The 16,444-nt window shown below is 39.9% G+C and overlaps 1 protein-coding gene across 7 annotated transcripts in view; it reads right to left on the bottom strand.

The window, feature by feature from the left end:
- The window catches only part of gbf1 (golgi brefeldin A resistant guanine nucleotide exchange factor 1), a 256,975-nt gene that overhangs the window by 44,633 nt on the left and 195,898 nt on the right, over positions 1-16,444 (bottom strand). For all 7 annotated transcript variants that reach the window (XM_060854381.1, XM_060854380.1, XM_060854384.1 and 4 more), the window contains 5 exons: positions 12,842-12,979; positions 11,535-11,623; positions 8,154-8,356; positions 6,243-6,366; positions 5,406-5,531 (listed from right to left, as the gene is read on the bottom strand). In XM_060854381.1, the coding sequence (XP_060710364.1) occupies positions 5,406-5,531; positions 6,243-6,366; positions 8,154-8,356; positions 11,535-11,623; positions 12,842-12,979 (680 nt within the window). The remainder of the gene's footprint in view (positions 1-5,405; positions 5,532-6,242; positions 6,367-8,153; positions 8,357-11,534; positions 11,624-12,841; positions 12,980-16,444) is intronic.

Raw genomic sequence — 16,444 nt, 5'->3', positions numbered from 1 at the left:
GCAGAAATCATGAAGAAGAAAATTTTTTTTAAAAATTAAACCTCTCGGGTATTACAGCACAACAAAAAAAAAATCATCATTGTCGTGTTTTATGTTGTACGACTCCAGAAAAGTAACATGCTGCCTAAATTTATTTTGATCTGGACTGTGAGATGATCAACTTTTAAAGATCCAAATGATGTTGTAGTACCTGACAGTACTTTAACTTAGAGGTAGCGTTACTACCATTCTAAGTCAGAAGGTGGTATGATCAAGCCCCACAAGGGCTGACAATTTTCACACAACAATAATAATTGCAGAATTGGAGACCAATGGTCACCTTTCAGATTAGGTATTAAGTCAAGGCCCCATCTGTGAGATTAGATCCCATGATACTTTGAGGGTTTTGATCAAAAAATCTGAGACCAAAACAGTTATATGATCACCATTTACAGTTCGAGGTTATTGATCCATGGAAATTCACTGCCATGCATGCTTATGAAACAATGATTATAAAAGTAAGTAATTGGCTGCAAGAAAGGTATCATAGGAAAGTATTTCTTTTACTTCTTAAAAAAAGCCATCATCAAAATTCAATAAGAAACAGTACAGCAAAGGAACAGGCCCTTTGGTCCACCAAGACTGTACTAACACATGACTCCTTTCTAAACGTTGGCCTCTATTCCTTGTCAATTCATGTATCTGTCAAGATGCCTCTTAAACACTACTACTGTATCCACCTCCACCAGTAGTGCATTCCATGCACTTATCAACCTGTGTGTGGAAATCAAAATCTTCCCCCTCTCATCTCCTTTCAACTTACTTCCTTTAACTTAAGCCTAATAGTGCTTGACATTTCTGTCCTGAGAAAAAGACTCTGAATATACATTCTATCCACTCCTCTCATAATATTGTAAGCTTCGATCAGGTCAGCCCTTACCCTTCAATGAACAATTGAAAACCAAGTTTGTTCAATCTCTCCTCACAGCTAGTATCCTCCAAACCATTTCTGGTAAACCATTTTAGTACCTCTCCCAAGCCTCCATATTGTTCTTGTAGTGTGGTGACCAATACTGTATACAACATTCCAAATGTGGCCTAACTAAATTCCTGTAAAGTTGCATCAGGACATGCCAATTTTTATACTCTCTGCCTGATCAATGAAGGCAAATATATTACATGCCTTCTTAATCATGTTATCCACTTCTATTGCCACTTTCAGAGAACTGTGGATCTGTACGGTGAGATCCCTCTGCATTTTGATGCTACTAAGAGTTCTAACATTTATTGTCGACTTCCCTCCTGCATTAGATCTTCCAAAGTGCATAATCTCTCATTTGTCTGGATTAAACTCCATTCGCCATTTCTTTCCTCAAGTCTCCAGCCTATCTATAATCATTCTCTGGCAATCCTCATCACTATCTGCGGCTCCCCTAATTTTTGTGTCATCTGAAAACTTAGTATTCAGGATGTCTACATACTCCTCCAAATCATTTATGTACCTGACAAATGATACTAGTCCCGGAACTGATCCCGATGGAACACTACTGGTCACAGATCTCCAGTCAGAAAACCACCCTTCCAACGCCACTGTCTTCTACCACTAAGCCAGTTCTGTATCACTGCAATTCCATGTGACTTCACCTTTTGTATCAGCCAGCCATTAGGGACCTTGCCAAAGGTCTCACTAAAGTCCAAACATCTAACACCCTGCCCTCAAGCATCTTTGCCACTTCCTCAAAAAATTCAATCAAGTTTGAGAGAGATAACCTTCCCATTCAAAGCCATGCTGCCTATTGCTAATAAGTCCATGTTTTTCCAAATGCGAGTAAATCCTCCCTCTAAGAATCTTCTCCAATAATTTCCCTACCAATGAAAGAAAGCTCACCAGCTTGTAATTTTACAGATTATCACTGTTGCCCTTCTTAAACAAAGGAACAATGGTTACCTATTCTCCTCTGTGACTAAATAAACTTTAAAGGATTTTATACCAGACCCCAGCAATTTCCTCACCTGCCTCCCTCAGCATGATGGGATAGATCTCAAGGACTTGTCTACCTTAATGCTTTTAAAAACATGTATCAACTCGTTTTTTTGACCTTGACATACCCCAGAATGTTGTGGTTCTGTTTGCCGAGCTGGGAGTTTGTGTTGCAAACGTTTCGTCCCCTTTCTAGGTGACATCCTCAGTGCTTGGGAGCCTCCTGTGAAGCACTTCTGTGATGTTTCCTCCGGCATTTATAGTGGCTTGTCTCTGCCGCTTCCGGTTGTCAGTTGCTGTCCGCTGCAGTGGCCGGTATATCGGGTCCAGGTCGATGTGTTTGTTGATAGAATCTGTGGATGAGTGCCATGCCTCTAGGAATTCCCTGGCTGTTCTCTGTTTGGCTTGCCCTATAATAGTAGCGTTGTCCCAGTCGAATTCAAGTTGCTTGTCATCTGCTTGTGTGGCTACTAAGGATAGCTGGTCGTGTCGTTTCATTGCTAGTTGGTGTTAATGGATGCGGGTCGTTAGCTGTCTTCCTGTTTGTCATATGTAGTGTTTTGTGCAGTTCTTGCATGGGATTTTGTACACTACATTGGTTTTGCTCATGCAGGGTATCGGGTCCTTCGTTCTGGTGAGTTGTTGTCTGAAAATGGCTGTTGGTTTGTGTGCTGTTAGGAGTCCTAGTGGTCACAGACAAAGGCAGAATGACGGTCATACTGGACAAAGCAGAGTACATCCAAAAGGCACAATAACTACTTGCAGATACCAACACCTACCAAAAGAGGGAGTCTGACCTCACCCCACAGCTCACAATAGGATAAACAACACACTGAGGAATCTACAAAAAAAGGGACAGATAACCAGGTCTGACCTACAAAGAATGAAACCGGAAAAATGCGACCACTAGGACTCATAACAGCACACAAACCAACAGCCACTCTCAGACAACAACTCACCAAAACAAAGGACCCGATACCCAGCATGAGCAAAACCAATGTAGTGTACAAAATCCCATACAAGAACTGCACAAAACACTACATAGGACAAACAGGAAGACAGCTAACGACCCGCATCCATGAACACCAACTAGCCACGAAACGACACGACCAGCTATCCTTAGTAGCCACACATGCAGATGACAAGCAACATGAATTCGACTGGGACAACACTACTATTATAGGGCAAGCCAAACAGAGAACAGCCAGGGAATTCCTAGAGACATAGAATCTGTGGATGAGTGCCATCAACAAACACATCGACCTGGACCCAATATACCGGCCACTGCAGCGGACAGCAAGAACTGACAACCAGAAGCGGCAGAGACAAGCCACTATAAATGCCGCAGGAAACATCACAAAAGTGCTTCACAGGAGGGTCCCAAGCACTGAGGATGTCACCTAGACAGGGGATGAAACGTTTGCAACACCAATTCCCAGCTCGGCGAACAGAACCACAACAACGAGCACCCAAGCTACAAATCTTCTCCCAAACTTTGAATACCCTAGAATATCAACATACTACTCCTCAACTCACCATGTCCTTCTCCTTTGTGAATACCGATGCAAAGTATTTGTTAACCCCTCACCCACTCCTCCAGCTTCACATATAAACTACGCCCTTTATTCTTCAGTCAACCTACCCTTTCCCTAGCTTCCATCTTGCTCCTTATGTATAAAATGTCTTGGGATTTTCCTTAGTCCTGTCTGCCAAAGATATTTCATGGCCCACTTTAGCTTTCCTCAGTCCTTATTCGATTTCTTTCCTGATATCTTTGACAGCTGTCTGTTTTCAGTTTCCTAAACCTTATGCATGCCTCCCTTTTTGCTTTGACTTAGCTCTCAATTCCTCACCATCCAATGGTCCCAAATCTTGCCATACTTATTCTTCATTTTCACTGAAACTTGCTGGTCCTGAACTCTAATCAACTGAGCTTTAAAAAAATTCCCACATGACAGGTTTAGACCTACCTTCAAACAGCTGACCTAGCTTACATTCCCCAGTTCCTGCCTAATATTATGGCAGTTAACCTTCCCCCTGAGGACTACCTATATCCTGAGCCATGAGTGAGACCCCTTTTGGTCATGGCTGACCATAGGTTGCATCCTCGTTGTTCTAGTTTTCTGCTTCCCTGAAGCAGCGTCGCTTGTGACTGAAGAGACCAATGCTGGAGTGAAAGTACCGGTCGCAGAGGTCACATCTGTGTGTGATCATTCAGTTGCTAGAGCTGCTGCATTCCTTCCTTCGTACCCACTTGTCTGCTGCAGCACTCATCAGCTCCTCTTCCCTTGTTTTGAGGTGTTGGTTCAGGGTGCTTCGCCATCTCATGCGGTCAGCTGCAAGCCTTTCCCAGGATTCCATAACGTTACCAAGCCGTAACAATATAAGCTTAAAACTTCCAGAATTATGGTCAATGTTCCTGAAACGCACTCCCGTTGAAAATTCGATCACCTGGCCAGGCTCATTCCCCAATAGCAGGTCTACTATGGTCCCTTCTATTTACATATTGGCCTATTTACGTATTGTTTCAAAAAAACGTAAATCGTCCCTCATCCAGGCCCCTGGCACTTAGCAAGTCCCAATCAAAATAGGGGAAGTTAAAAATCACCCATCACAACAACCTTCCACACAATTTTCTATAATCTGTTCAATTTTCTGCTACTCTATCACCTGCTGGCTGTTGGCAGGTCTGTGGTACAATCCCAAAGTGAGCACTACCCATTTGACCTGCTTGGATGAACACATCCAAATGCCCTCCCTCAGTATCGTACTATTGAATACAATTGTCATTGAGAAAATGTACTGAACTGACCAACAGCAGATGCAAGTAGCTCAACTACAAACCTGCAATGAAACCCAGAAACCCAAAAGTTAAGGAAGATATTGCAAAATGCAATCTCTTCAACTAAAACGAACTTTTCTTGACAGCCATATGATGGCATTACTGAATTAAGTCTTCCTGAAGAGATGGCACTGTCCCTTGCAAATTAAATTGCATGAATAGTCCTTAACTGGCCATGAATGTTAACAGAAGCACTCTGTCCCTCAGTGCTCTAAAACAATGTAACAAGTGGTAAGAGGCCTTTAAACCATTAATGAAACATCTGAACTGTGGGATATTGAAAGCCCTGTTTCCTGACAAAAAAAATGACAAAATCAAGTTGATAATCTACTTTAAAAACATCTGGCTCAGATATTAATCACACACAAAATTACAAATTAAGCCACAGCACAATGCTCTAATTATATCGAAATTCTCACGTAGCTTTTCTGTCTATCATTTCTTCTATGATAACAAAATTCAGTTTTTAATCATTATTCAAGAATGGATAGAGTCTTTTGTTAACATGTACCAGCCATACTTTTCCTTCTCAACAATAAAGTAACATGAAGTGAATAAATATTTGCAAAAGACATTTACCCATACAGCATCGAATTCACTCACCTCTGATGTCATTGGTATATTTTGCTTACGAACATTGTGATTGTGTTGGTCTGTATTGAGCATTATTACAGCATAGGCAAGTGCAAAACAGGCATCATTGTTGGAAAACGGTGAGCCATTGATTTTCTGTAAAATAGAAAGAGGCAAACGTAGAAATTTCCCAAACAAAACAACTGGCTCAAAAGGATGCTTTTCAAATAGTACTAACACACAGGTATCTAATATAAAAACCAAGTCATGCTTTGCTTCTGAGCTACATAAAGTTTGCTTTTTCTTCCAATGACAACCATTTAAAACTCATAGCCAGTGACTGTGATGACTTGTCATTTTGATTATCTCTTGCTGCATTTGAGAACAAAGAACAAAATTGAACAAACCTGTTACTCACATTGTAGCCAGAAAACAATGCATTGAGCAATAATACAAAAAGTGCTGTATAAAATCAACAGGTCTTGCAGCAACCACAGATTTCTGTAGCATATTCTGCTTTTATTTTAGATCTTCAGCATTCAAATCACTATGGCTTTTATTTGAGCAATACATTCACAGTTATTTTTACGCAAAATAAATCCAGATCAATTTAGTGTTTTTCCAATTTAGGGACACTTTTAATATTGATTTAAATATTTTTGAAAAAATAAACTGAACCTTGAACCTAGATCTAATAGTCTGGAAGGTCCACCCCCACCAACAGTAAAGATAGAGATGTTCAAGGATCTCTGTAATGGTGGTTACAGCTTGCAAGAACTTGCACAATTACATTTTTCCCTAGAACTACCTTCAAACAAGCTTTGAAATGCTCACAACATTTTTTGCTTTAGTTTGCAGAACACATACATGCCAATGATCTGTGAAGACTTCTAATAATCTGTGAATAATCGGGGCTTCACCAGGGAGTCTGAAGGCTTCTAGATAGGAGCGCAATGCTTCATCAACTCTCAATCCTTGGAAAGTAAACGTCCTAGTGTTTAAACATCAATAGTCAGTAACTGTAACTTAAGAATTAACATTCAAGTCCTTTAGTCTGTTAATCTTTACAGTAGAGAACAACAAAAACCAAACACTGGCACTTTTTCTGCAATAATAACCTACAATTCATGGCACTGCAGAAAAATAGTTATTTGCAAAGGATAAACTAATGCACATTTAACACGGATTGCTTTGTGGTAGATTTGTTTCATACAGTAGAAACAACAAAAGCCACCATTTCAGAATTTAAACCAGAAAGAACTAAAAGGTAAAATGTAACGAAACTGTAATTCAAAGAACTTTCCAGATACGATTAATTCCCCTTCATTCAATGTCCAATTTTCTAAATTTTCAATTTAAAAACACTACATTCCTATTTTACTGTTACTTCACTGATTTAGTTCAAAGTATTACAGTTTAATTTTGTTAGGGCAAATCAACTTCAACCTCAACCCAGTGCACATATGCGACACAAAATAAATCAAAATCGCATCATCGGAGATACCCTTAACTTCACTCTCTTATTTTAACCCAACAGAAATCTACCATTCAAAGTTACCTCTTACTTTGACTTGCTGAGAGTCTGTCAGAAAAACAGCAGCAATCATTGGTGATCAGAATGTAATTCAGCTAAAGTCTTATGTGAACCACTAGTTGTTGAGTGAAATCTTTTTAACCTCAATACACAACAATATAACTCAATTTGCAGTGGTACACAGCTCTGTGAAAAAAAGTTCTCAGTAAGTATTTAAATGTTAATATATAACTGCACTGTGAGTGGCTTATGTTGGCTTTTCTGACATGGCCAATATACTGTAGTTGCAATTTGTAAGAGGTTCAGCTGTGTACAAGAAGTAAATATCTCTAAACACCTTTACCACGTGAACTCTTGCATCTAGCACAGCTCTTTGATACAGGTTTACCAAAGAAAAGCGGGCATCTGTATCAACGTAGGAACAGAAAAAGATTAACAGAATTGTGGGCTGGACAATCAGCTGCACCCAATAACTTGAAATGCATGAAACATTCACATTACTCAGCAGAATTGGTGAAACAGGATTCTCTCCAATGGATGACATTAACAATTGTTGTCAATGCACCTGAAAAATAAACTGAAAGCAATTAACAGAATTTGTTTTTACTCTTTCAATTGCCCTTGAACTAAGTGGCTTGCTAGGGCATTTCAGAAGCCAGTTATAAGTCAATCACATTGCTGTGGGTCTGAAGTTGCATGTAGATCAGAATGGGTAAAGATGGCAGATTTCCTTTCCGAAAGGGCATTAATGCACTGGATGGATTTTTTGCAACAGTCAACAATGGTGGTCATTGTCACCGTTACTCAGATTAATGTTCAATTCCAGAATTTTGAATACAATTTAAATTTCGCCAACTGCCTTGGGGAATGTGAACCAGTGTCATCAGACCATTAGCCTGGCCTTGAGATTACAAGTCCAACAACATTACCATTATGCCATCATCAAACAAAATTAATAGCAATCAATTATATCTGTCCAGAAATAGATACCTGTTAGAATCGATGGCATTTGTTCACCACCGTAACCTTAATTAATGGATTCGCAAAAGAGAGAGGGGAAAGGTAGTCATGCCACCTATGTATTCCCAACAGTTCATATCTGAAAGAAAATCTGCTTTTGCTTTCCCTGTGACACCAACGATTTTCTCACGGACCCAACTTCTACGTAGTATTTGCATATTCCAGAAAATAATCATTCCACATGAAAGCACATGTTAGTAAACATTCAAAAGAAGTTTCAATACCCAACAAAACTGTCCAAGAGTTCCATGTTCTTTCGATCACTGATAAATTCGCCAATCATTTTTTTGTCCAGTCGTGGATTTTCCCTGAGCCATTGAGCAACTTCACTATTGTCCATGGGGGATGCAAGCAAGCCATTCTCCTGAAGGAACTGAATGCCTTTTTTTGGTTTCTGGTTGAACTGTTCTGTTCCAGTAATGAGCAACTTAAGGAAAACAAAAACAAACTTACGTTTGAAGTGTGTAAATGTGTGTTTTTTATTCCAAAATGCAACCTTTTACTAATGCATTTCTGCAAGTTTGACACAATCATCCAGAATTGACACTGCCTCACCAGTGCTGCTCTCCAGTCAATGAACAGTCATTTTATTGCATTCAAATGCTACTTAAATGATGCTGTCCATAATGGGCCCGTGCTTTACTAAATCAAAAAAGTTAAAACCAATCCACAGGGGACTTAGAAAATACTTTGATTTGTAATAATGGCTAAAAAGACAATTTGACATGAGACTGCTTCCTCAAGCCGGTCTCAAAATCTTTAATAGCATTAACTTATGCTGAGAATAGTTGCATTTAGCTAGTTAAGTGACAAACTACACAATGGAGGTAGTGAGGTACTATAGAGATATGGTTATAATTCTCCAAAATTGCTGGATTCTGGAGATCTACCAGGATATAGGAAAACTGCTACTGTGACACTACTATTCAAAAAGAGGCAAAAAAAAGGGTAACCAGAGGCTGATTAGCCGAACATAAATTATTGGAAAATTACTGGAATCAATTAAGAAAATTACAGCAGAACATTTAGAAAATCATAATCTAATCAAGCAGTCAGCATAGATATGTGAAAGGGAAATCATGACTGACTAATTTATTAGCTTTCAAGGAAATCCCAACCAAAATGGATAGGTGGGAACCAGTAGATGTGTTTGACAGGTAACCTCACATACCAACACATTATTATTGATACCATGGGCTCTTTGCTTATGACTCACTTAATCATAACTTATTGGTATACGGATAGAGAATTGGTTCATGAGCAGGCAAATGAGTGAAGATAATGTTCACATTCGTAACCTATAACCTGTGAAGTTCCACAAGGATCAGTGTCAGGACCGCAACTGCTTACAATATATATTAATGACATGGAGACAGAAAGTGAATGTATTCTATCCAAATTTTCAGATGATATAGAGGGAAATGCAAGTTACAAGAGGGATACAAACAGTCGAGAGAGATATTGATAGGTTAAGTTGGCACGGTGATATAGTGGCTCAGTGGTTAGCACTGCTACCTCACAGTGCCAGGGAAAGGGCTTGGAAAGGGTGGACGCTAGGAAATTTTTTCCGTTAGGCGAGGAGTCTAGAACCCGTGGACACAGCCTTAAAATTAGAGGGGGTCAATTCAGAACAGAAATGCGGAGACATTTCTTCAGCCAGAGAGTGGTGGGCCTGTGGAATTCATTGCCACGGAGTGCAGTGAAGGCTGGGACGATAAATGTCTTCAAGGCAGAGATTGATAGATTCTTGATGTCTCAAGGAATTAAGGGCTACGGGAAGAATGCGGGTAAGTGGAGCTGAAATGCCCATCAGCCATGATTGATTGGCGGAGAGGACTCGATGGGCCGAATGGCCTTACTTCCACTCCTATGTCTTATGGACTCAGGATTGATTCCAACCTTGGGTGACTGCCTGTGTGGAGATGGCAGATTCCTTCTATGCCGTACAGGTCTCCGCTAAGTGCTCCGGTTTCTTCACACATTGCTAGGACATGCAGGTTAGGTGGACTGACCACGGTAAATGCTGGTATAGGGTGGGTCTGGGTAGGATGCTCTTTGGCACCGTCTCAGCCCATCTGCTGCTGAAAAAGTTAACGTCTTCTTCATTTATTCTGCACTCCCCTGGTAGGCCATATAGAATCTTCCTCCTTAAACTTCAGGTCATCTAAAAACACGACCAATCGTGATTTAACTAGAGCCAAGCCTTGGTCACCCAATACCTGCTGGCTCCTGGGTAAACAACATCTTGATTTACAAATTCTCATTCTTGTTTTTAAATCCCTCTATTTCCTCCCCACTTAATATAACTAATCTGCTCCAATGTCACCATCCTTCAGGATCTCAGAACGCCTCTCAACCATGCCTGATTTTAATCACCCACCCCGCTGCCCATTCCTTCAATTTCTTTGAAGCCAGAAAGTGACCAGCTTTCCCACCTTGCCTCTGTAATAACTCAGTGTGACAACCTATCTCTAAGATCCTGTCAGAATTTCTCTGTGTCTTCTGTTTTAACTCTGAATGAGGTTTTTCACTTGACGGCAGAGGCTGAGGAGTGAGCTGACGGCAGCTGACAAAATTATGAGATGCATGGATAGATTGGAGTTTAGAAGAATGAGGGGCAATCTTATTAAAACATACAGGATTCTCAAGGGGCTTCACAGGATAAATGCTGAGACATATATCATTCATGGGAGATGCTAGGAAGAGATGGAAGAGTCTCAAACACAGGGGCATCAATTTAAGACTGAGATGAGGAGGAATTTCTTCTCTTAGAGAGTTGAATATCTTTGGAACCCCTTGCCATACAAGCGGACAGAGTCCTTGTGTATACTTAAGGTGAATCAGATAGACTTTTGATCAGGGATTACAAGGTAAGGGCACAAAAGTGGGTGTGGATAATGTCTGATCAGCTACAATCCTGTTGAATGACAAAGCAGGTTCAAGGGACTGAACAGCCTATTCCTATTCCTTTATTTTATGGTCGAACTTGATAATCGTGTAAAAGTGAAATAAAACATGCAGCTGAAACTTTGACAAGATAGGAACAGAACATTAGTTGGCGGTGCCCAAAAGCATGGGCAAACAATTCAGGTTGGAGGAGGTGTCATTTTTAAAAAAGGAGCTGGGAATCAAAGGAAAAGATAGCAAGTTTTATGGAAGCACTTAACTGTCTTAACATAAGACCTCTAACAATGTGCAATCTGAGGAGTGCTTCTAAGGACCCAAAGACATGAGTTTTAGAGATGTAGCTACAGTTATGGCTACAACTGAATATTGGGTTGAGAAGGATATAATTATAATTTAATTATATCGCAATATTTGTTTCAGTTTAATTTTCTGAGTAGATTGTTGGGAGCAGGAAGTGGACAAGAAAATTTCTCCAAATAACAATCTTTTGGAAGAGGGTTTTATGCAGGTAGCATCAGAATGCACAAAGTCAGAAAGCATTCCACACCTCAACAGTGTTATGGTTATTCAAGCAGCAACTTGATCTGTAGCAATACTGTTGCAACAAGGCTATTATACGACATTTCATGTCAAACCAGTTGTGAATTGGGAGAAAGAATAGAGGAGAGACTGTTTAACATGAAGTATAAATTACTTACCTTTTTTTTGCTTTTAATTTCTGACAGTTCCTGAGGACTTGGTAGGAAAGAAGAAAATCGAATTGGTTTTTTGAGTGGCCTCTTCTCCACTGCAAATGAACATATTAGAACTCAAAGTCTTATATTAATTTTGAAAATGTCTACATATAGAAACACAAAAATAAACAATTTACAATTTGCATTCTTACAGCTAATTTTTGACCAGACATATGCTCAGCAAAATGCAGGAAAAAAACCTGACCTCTGACAAGCCAAAGAATGTTAGGATTTCTGAGTGAATCCCGATTCCAAAAAAGAAATTGTGACCAAACGAAGGGTGACCAGAGGAAAGAACGTTTAAAAATGAAAGCTTGGCATAATTTAGAAATACAAATCTAAATTTATCTTTTCCGTCCATCTTATTTTGAAAAGGAACCATAAATAGCTGTATTGATATTGAACATTTCAAGATACCTTGATAACAAAACAGTTTTTACAAACCTTATTGGCCATGGGAGAAGTTCACTAGCCTATCCTAATCTTATCATTAATGCTGTAACATAGAGGCTGTGCTGGATAATAACCAATTTTTCTCTCTTGCCTGGCTCAAGGACACTGCAAACAAATGCAATATCCTTATGACTGCTGAGTTAGCCAGTATCTCAGCTAAGTCCACAAATTAACTCTGGGATCTTCACTGGCCTCAGCCTAAATACAACATTAATATCCTAAAAGGTTCATGCTTTACTTTTTAATCCAAGTTCAAATGGTAGGAAAGAAACTTGCACTCTAGAAACAACTCAGTAACAACTGGGCTATAGTAAAACAAAAGCAAAATACTGTGGATGGTAAAGATCTGAAGTTCCAAAGAAAAAAGTTATTCGACTCTGATCATTAATTATTACAAGTTGTGCAAGATGTCCTGGCTTCATTCAGCACTTTCAATGTTTATCTTGTCTGTACAGAAGTTAAGTAACACTCTATACCTTAATTTAACATTATTGCATTTGTCCTGCATAGAAATTTTATCTTGTTCATAAAATGCATCAAATAGAATCACTGTCAAAGATATTTCCATAAAAATATTACAAATAAATAAGACATTACAAGGATTTGTACACTTTTGTCAGGGTTATTGATCTATGGTAGAATTTTGTCAAAAAACATGTTCTTCGCAACAGGATCCAAACAGACAAGGGACTATAGTTTGGTATCCAAAACTATGGACTAACTGTCTTGGTGCAGTACTCAGTGCAAAAACCATAACCATGTAACTCAAGGATTTTTAAAATGACCTGGAAGCTTTTTAATTAAGTTTTAAGTTTTACCTGTTTCACCTTCATCTGGAACCTGCCGGCCCAATTTCATTTTTTGAGCCATAAGGTGGCCACTGGTTGGCGGGTGAGGTAGTGATGCTTCTATGTCCGAAGGAAGCGAATTGCCACTAGTCCCTGACTTTTCGATACCTGCCCAGGAAGTAACAAGACTTGGATTTATAAACTGCATCGCATTTTCTAACTTCAAGATGTTCCAAAGCACTTCTAAAATGTTGTCAATACTGTCATGTAGAAAACATGGCAGCCAATTTGTGCAATGCAGGATCCCAAAAATCTAAGTGTATAATGACCAGAAAATCTGCTTGACTGATGTCAGTTGAGATCCAATTGTTGGTCTCGTAATCGCACAGGACTCCCCTGTTCTTCAAAATAATGTCTTTCTCCACACACACCCATTCTGCCTAAGGCTAACAAGTCCATTCACTTCCAAACGTAAATAAATCTGGTCTCTCAGTATCTTCTCCAACAGTTTCCATACCATGACGTCAGGCTCATTGCCTTTAATTACCTAGACTACCTTGGTTTCCATTCTTAAATAAAGGGAAAACATTGGTCTTTTTAATGCCATTGGCATTATGGGTAAAGTATTAGCATGGTTAGAGGATTGGTTGACTAACAGAAAGCAAAGAGTGGGGATAAATTAGTGCGATTCTGGTTGGCAATCAGTAACTAGTGGTGTGCCTCAGGGATCAGTATTGGGTCTGTAATTATTCACAATTTATGTTGATGATTTGGAATTGGGACATGTAGTGTGTCAAAGTTTGCAGATGACACGAAGATGAGTGGCAGAGCAAAATGTGCAGAGGAACATAACTATTTTAAGTGAGTGGGCAAAGGTCTGGCAGATGGAATACAATGTGAAGTTATCCATTTTTGTAGGTGTAACAGTGAAAAGGATTATTACTTGAATGGTAAGAAGTTCCAGCGTACTGCTATGCAGAGGGACCTGGGTGTCCTTGTGCATGAATTAGAGAGGTTGGTCTCCAGGTGCAACAAGTAACTAGGAAGGCAAATGGAATTTTGTCCTTCGTTGTTAAAGGAATCGAGTTTAAAAGCAGGGAGGTTATGTTGCAACAGTACAGGGTACAGGTGAGTCCACGCCTGGAGTACTGCATGCAGTTTTAGTCTCCTTACTTGAGAAAGGAGACTAGCGATGGTGCAGAGGAGGTTCACTAGGTTGATTCCAGAGTTGAGGGGGTTGTCTTATGAGGAGAGACCGAGTAGACTGGGATTATGTTCATTGGAATTTAGAAGATGAGGGGGGGATCTCACAGAAACACATTAAATTATGAAGGGAATAGTTAAGGTAGAAGTAGAGAGGATGCTTCCACTGGCAGGTGAAACTAGGACAAGAGAGCATGACCTCAAAATTTGGGGATAGCAGATTTAGAACTGAATTGAGAAGGAACTTCTTCACCCAGAGGGTTGTGAATCTGTGGAATTCCCTGCCCAGGGAAGTAGTTGATACTATTACAGTAAACGTTTTTAAAGCTAAGATAATTCCTTTATTATTAAAAGAAAACTAAGGGTGAGAGTTCGGGTAAGAGGAGCTGTGTACACAAAAGGATCAGCCAAGACCTTATTGAATGGTGGAGCAGGCTCAAAAGGGCCAGATGGCCTCCTCCTGCTCCTGGTTCTTATGTTCAGTCCTCTGGAATCTTGCCTGAGGTCAAAGAGGATGCAAAGATATCTGTTAAGGCTCCAACTATTTCCTCTCTTGACTCCACAGTATTCTGCTATAGAACATACCTGGTACTGGGGGCTTGTCCACCTTAATGTATTTCAAGACACCCAACACTTATTCCTTCATGGTGACCTGCCCGTGAGTATTTACTTACCTTCCCCTAAACTCAATGTCCCTCTCTTTGGTAAATACTGATGTAAAGTATTCATTAAGAATCTCGTCTATTTCTTCTGGCTGCACACAATCTCCCTTCTTTATTCTGGAGTGGATCTACTTTCCTTAACTATCTCCTGTTCCTAATATCTGTATAAAATGCCATGGGATTCTCCTTAACCCTGCTAGCCAAGGACATTACATAGATGCTTTAGCCCTCCAAATTCTCCATTTGAACCCATTCCTACTTTCTTCATAATCTTCAAGAACTTTGTTTGCTTTTAGCTGCCTAGATCTTAGGTATGCTTCTTTTTCTTTTTGACTAAGCTGATAATTTTCCCTGTCATCCCTGTCCTTCATTTTCAAAGGAACATGCTTGTCCTGCAATCTTACCAACTAGACTTTAAAAAAATTCCACGTGTCAAATGTGGATTTACTCTTAAACAGCCGCTCTCAATACACATTCTCCGATTCTTGCCTAATTCGGTCAGAGTTGGCCTTCCCCCAATTTAACACCTTAATCCAAGGTCCACTCTTGTCCTTATCCATACATATAGGAAATCTTAGAATTATGGTCATGGCTCCCCCACTGAAACGTGGATCACCTGGCTCATTTCCAAATACCAGGTCCAGTATGGCCCCCTCCCTTGTTGGGACGATCCATGCACTGCTTCAAAAAAATAATCTCTTGGACAAACCTAACAAATTGCTCCCCATCCAAACCACCAGCACTAAGCAAGTCCCAGTCAATATAGGGGAAATTAAAATTACCCACCACAACTATACTGTTATTTTCACATCTTTCCAGAATCTCTTTCTCTATTTACTGGGAGGTCTGTAGTATATTCCCAGGATTGTGACTGTACTCTTTCTATTCTTGATAGTGCCTCACTGCAAATTTTCTCTAGAGGTATCCTCCCTCAACACTGCTGTTCCCTAACCAATAATGCAACTCCTCCATTTTTTTTGCTTCCTCCTCTGACTTGTCTAAAATATCGACATTCTGGAATATTAAACTGCCAATCTTGTTCCTCTTTCAGCTAGGTCTCTGTGATAGCAACAGCCTAACTGCATGCATTAATCCAGGCTCTAAGTTCATTCAGCTTCTCCTGCCAGGTCATCTGCTGTCATGATGTACCAGGCTTATCTTCGTCTTATGTTCTTTCTTATCTATTGTAGCTGATCGGTCATCAAACTGGACTGAGGTCAAATTCTTGGTCAGCTGCTCTCCACTTTGCCCTCTGTAGCTGTTCAGCCTTGATCAAAAGGCTGAAAACCTGACATTGACATTTTTGGATGCCACTTTTTAAACTGCTCTTTTGTTCATGCAGTTTCAAGCACCTCTTTGTTTTCTTTTGCTCTGTACATGGCATTTATCTTGGTATCCTCAATTCAAAGGCATCTTCTTTCATAGATCTTTAATTCTTATCCATGTTTCTGAGGCATCACAAGACTACAAAGTCATTGCAATGCAGGAGGAAGTCATTCAGCCCATCGTGTCTGCATCAGCATTTTTAACCTTTGATGGTACACCACCACCAAACACTCCACCTCCAGTTGAAAATGTGTTGCTGGTTAAAGCACAGCAGGTCAGGCAGCATCCAAGGAATAGGAAATTCGACGTTTCGGGCATAAGCCCTTCATCAGGAATTTTACTCCACCTACAGGTCAGGACGTTTAAACAAGACCAAGCCACATTCAGGGTATGGCAACAAGAGTAGGTCAGAGACTCTATCTTCCTGATCTCTCAAAGCCTC

Source organism: Hemiscyllium ocellatum, chromosome 43, assembly GCF_020745735.1.
Source record: "Hemiscyllium ocellatum isolate sHemOce1 chromosome 43, sHemOce1.pat.X.cur, whole genome shotgun sequence".
In the NCBI taxonomy this organism is placed as follows: domain Eukaryota; kingdom Metazoa; phylum Chordata; class Chondrichthyes; order Orectolobiformes; family Hemiscylliidae; genus Hemiscyllium; species Hemiscyllium ocellatum.
Note: the sequence above shows the minus strand (reverse complement) of the source record. Positions and strands in the feature narration are given on the sequence as shown.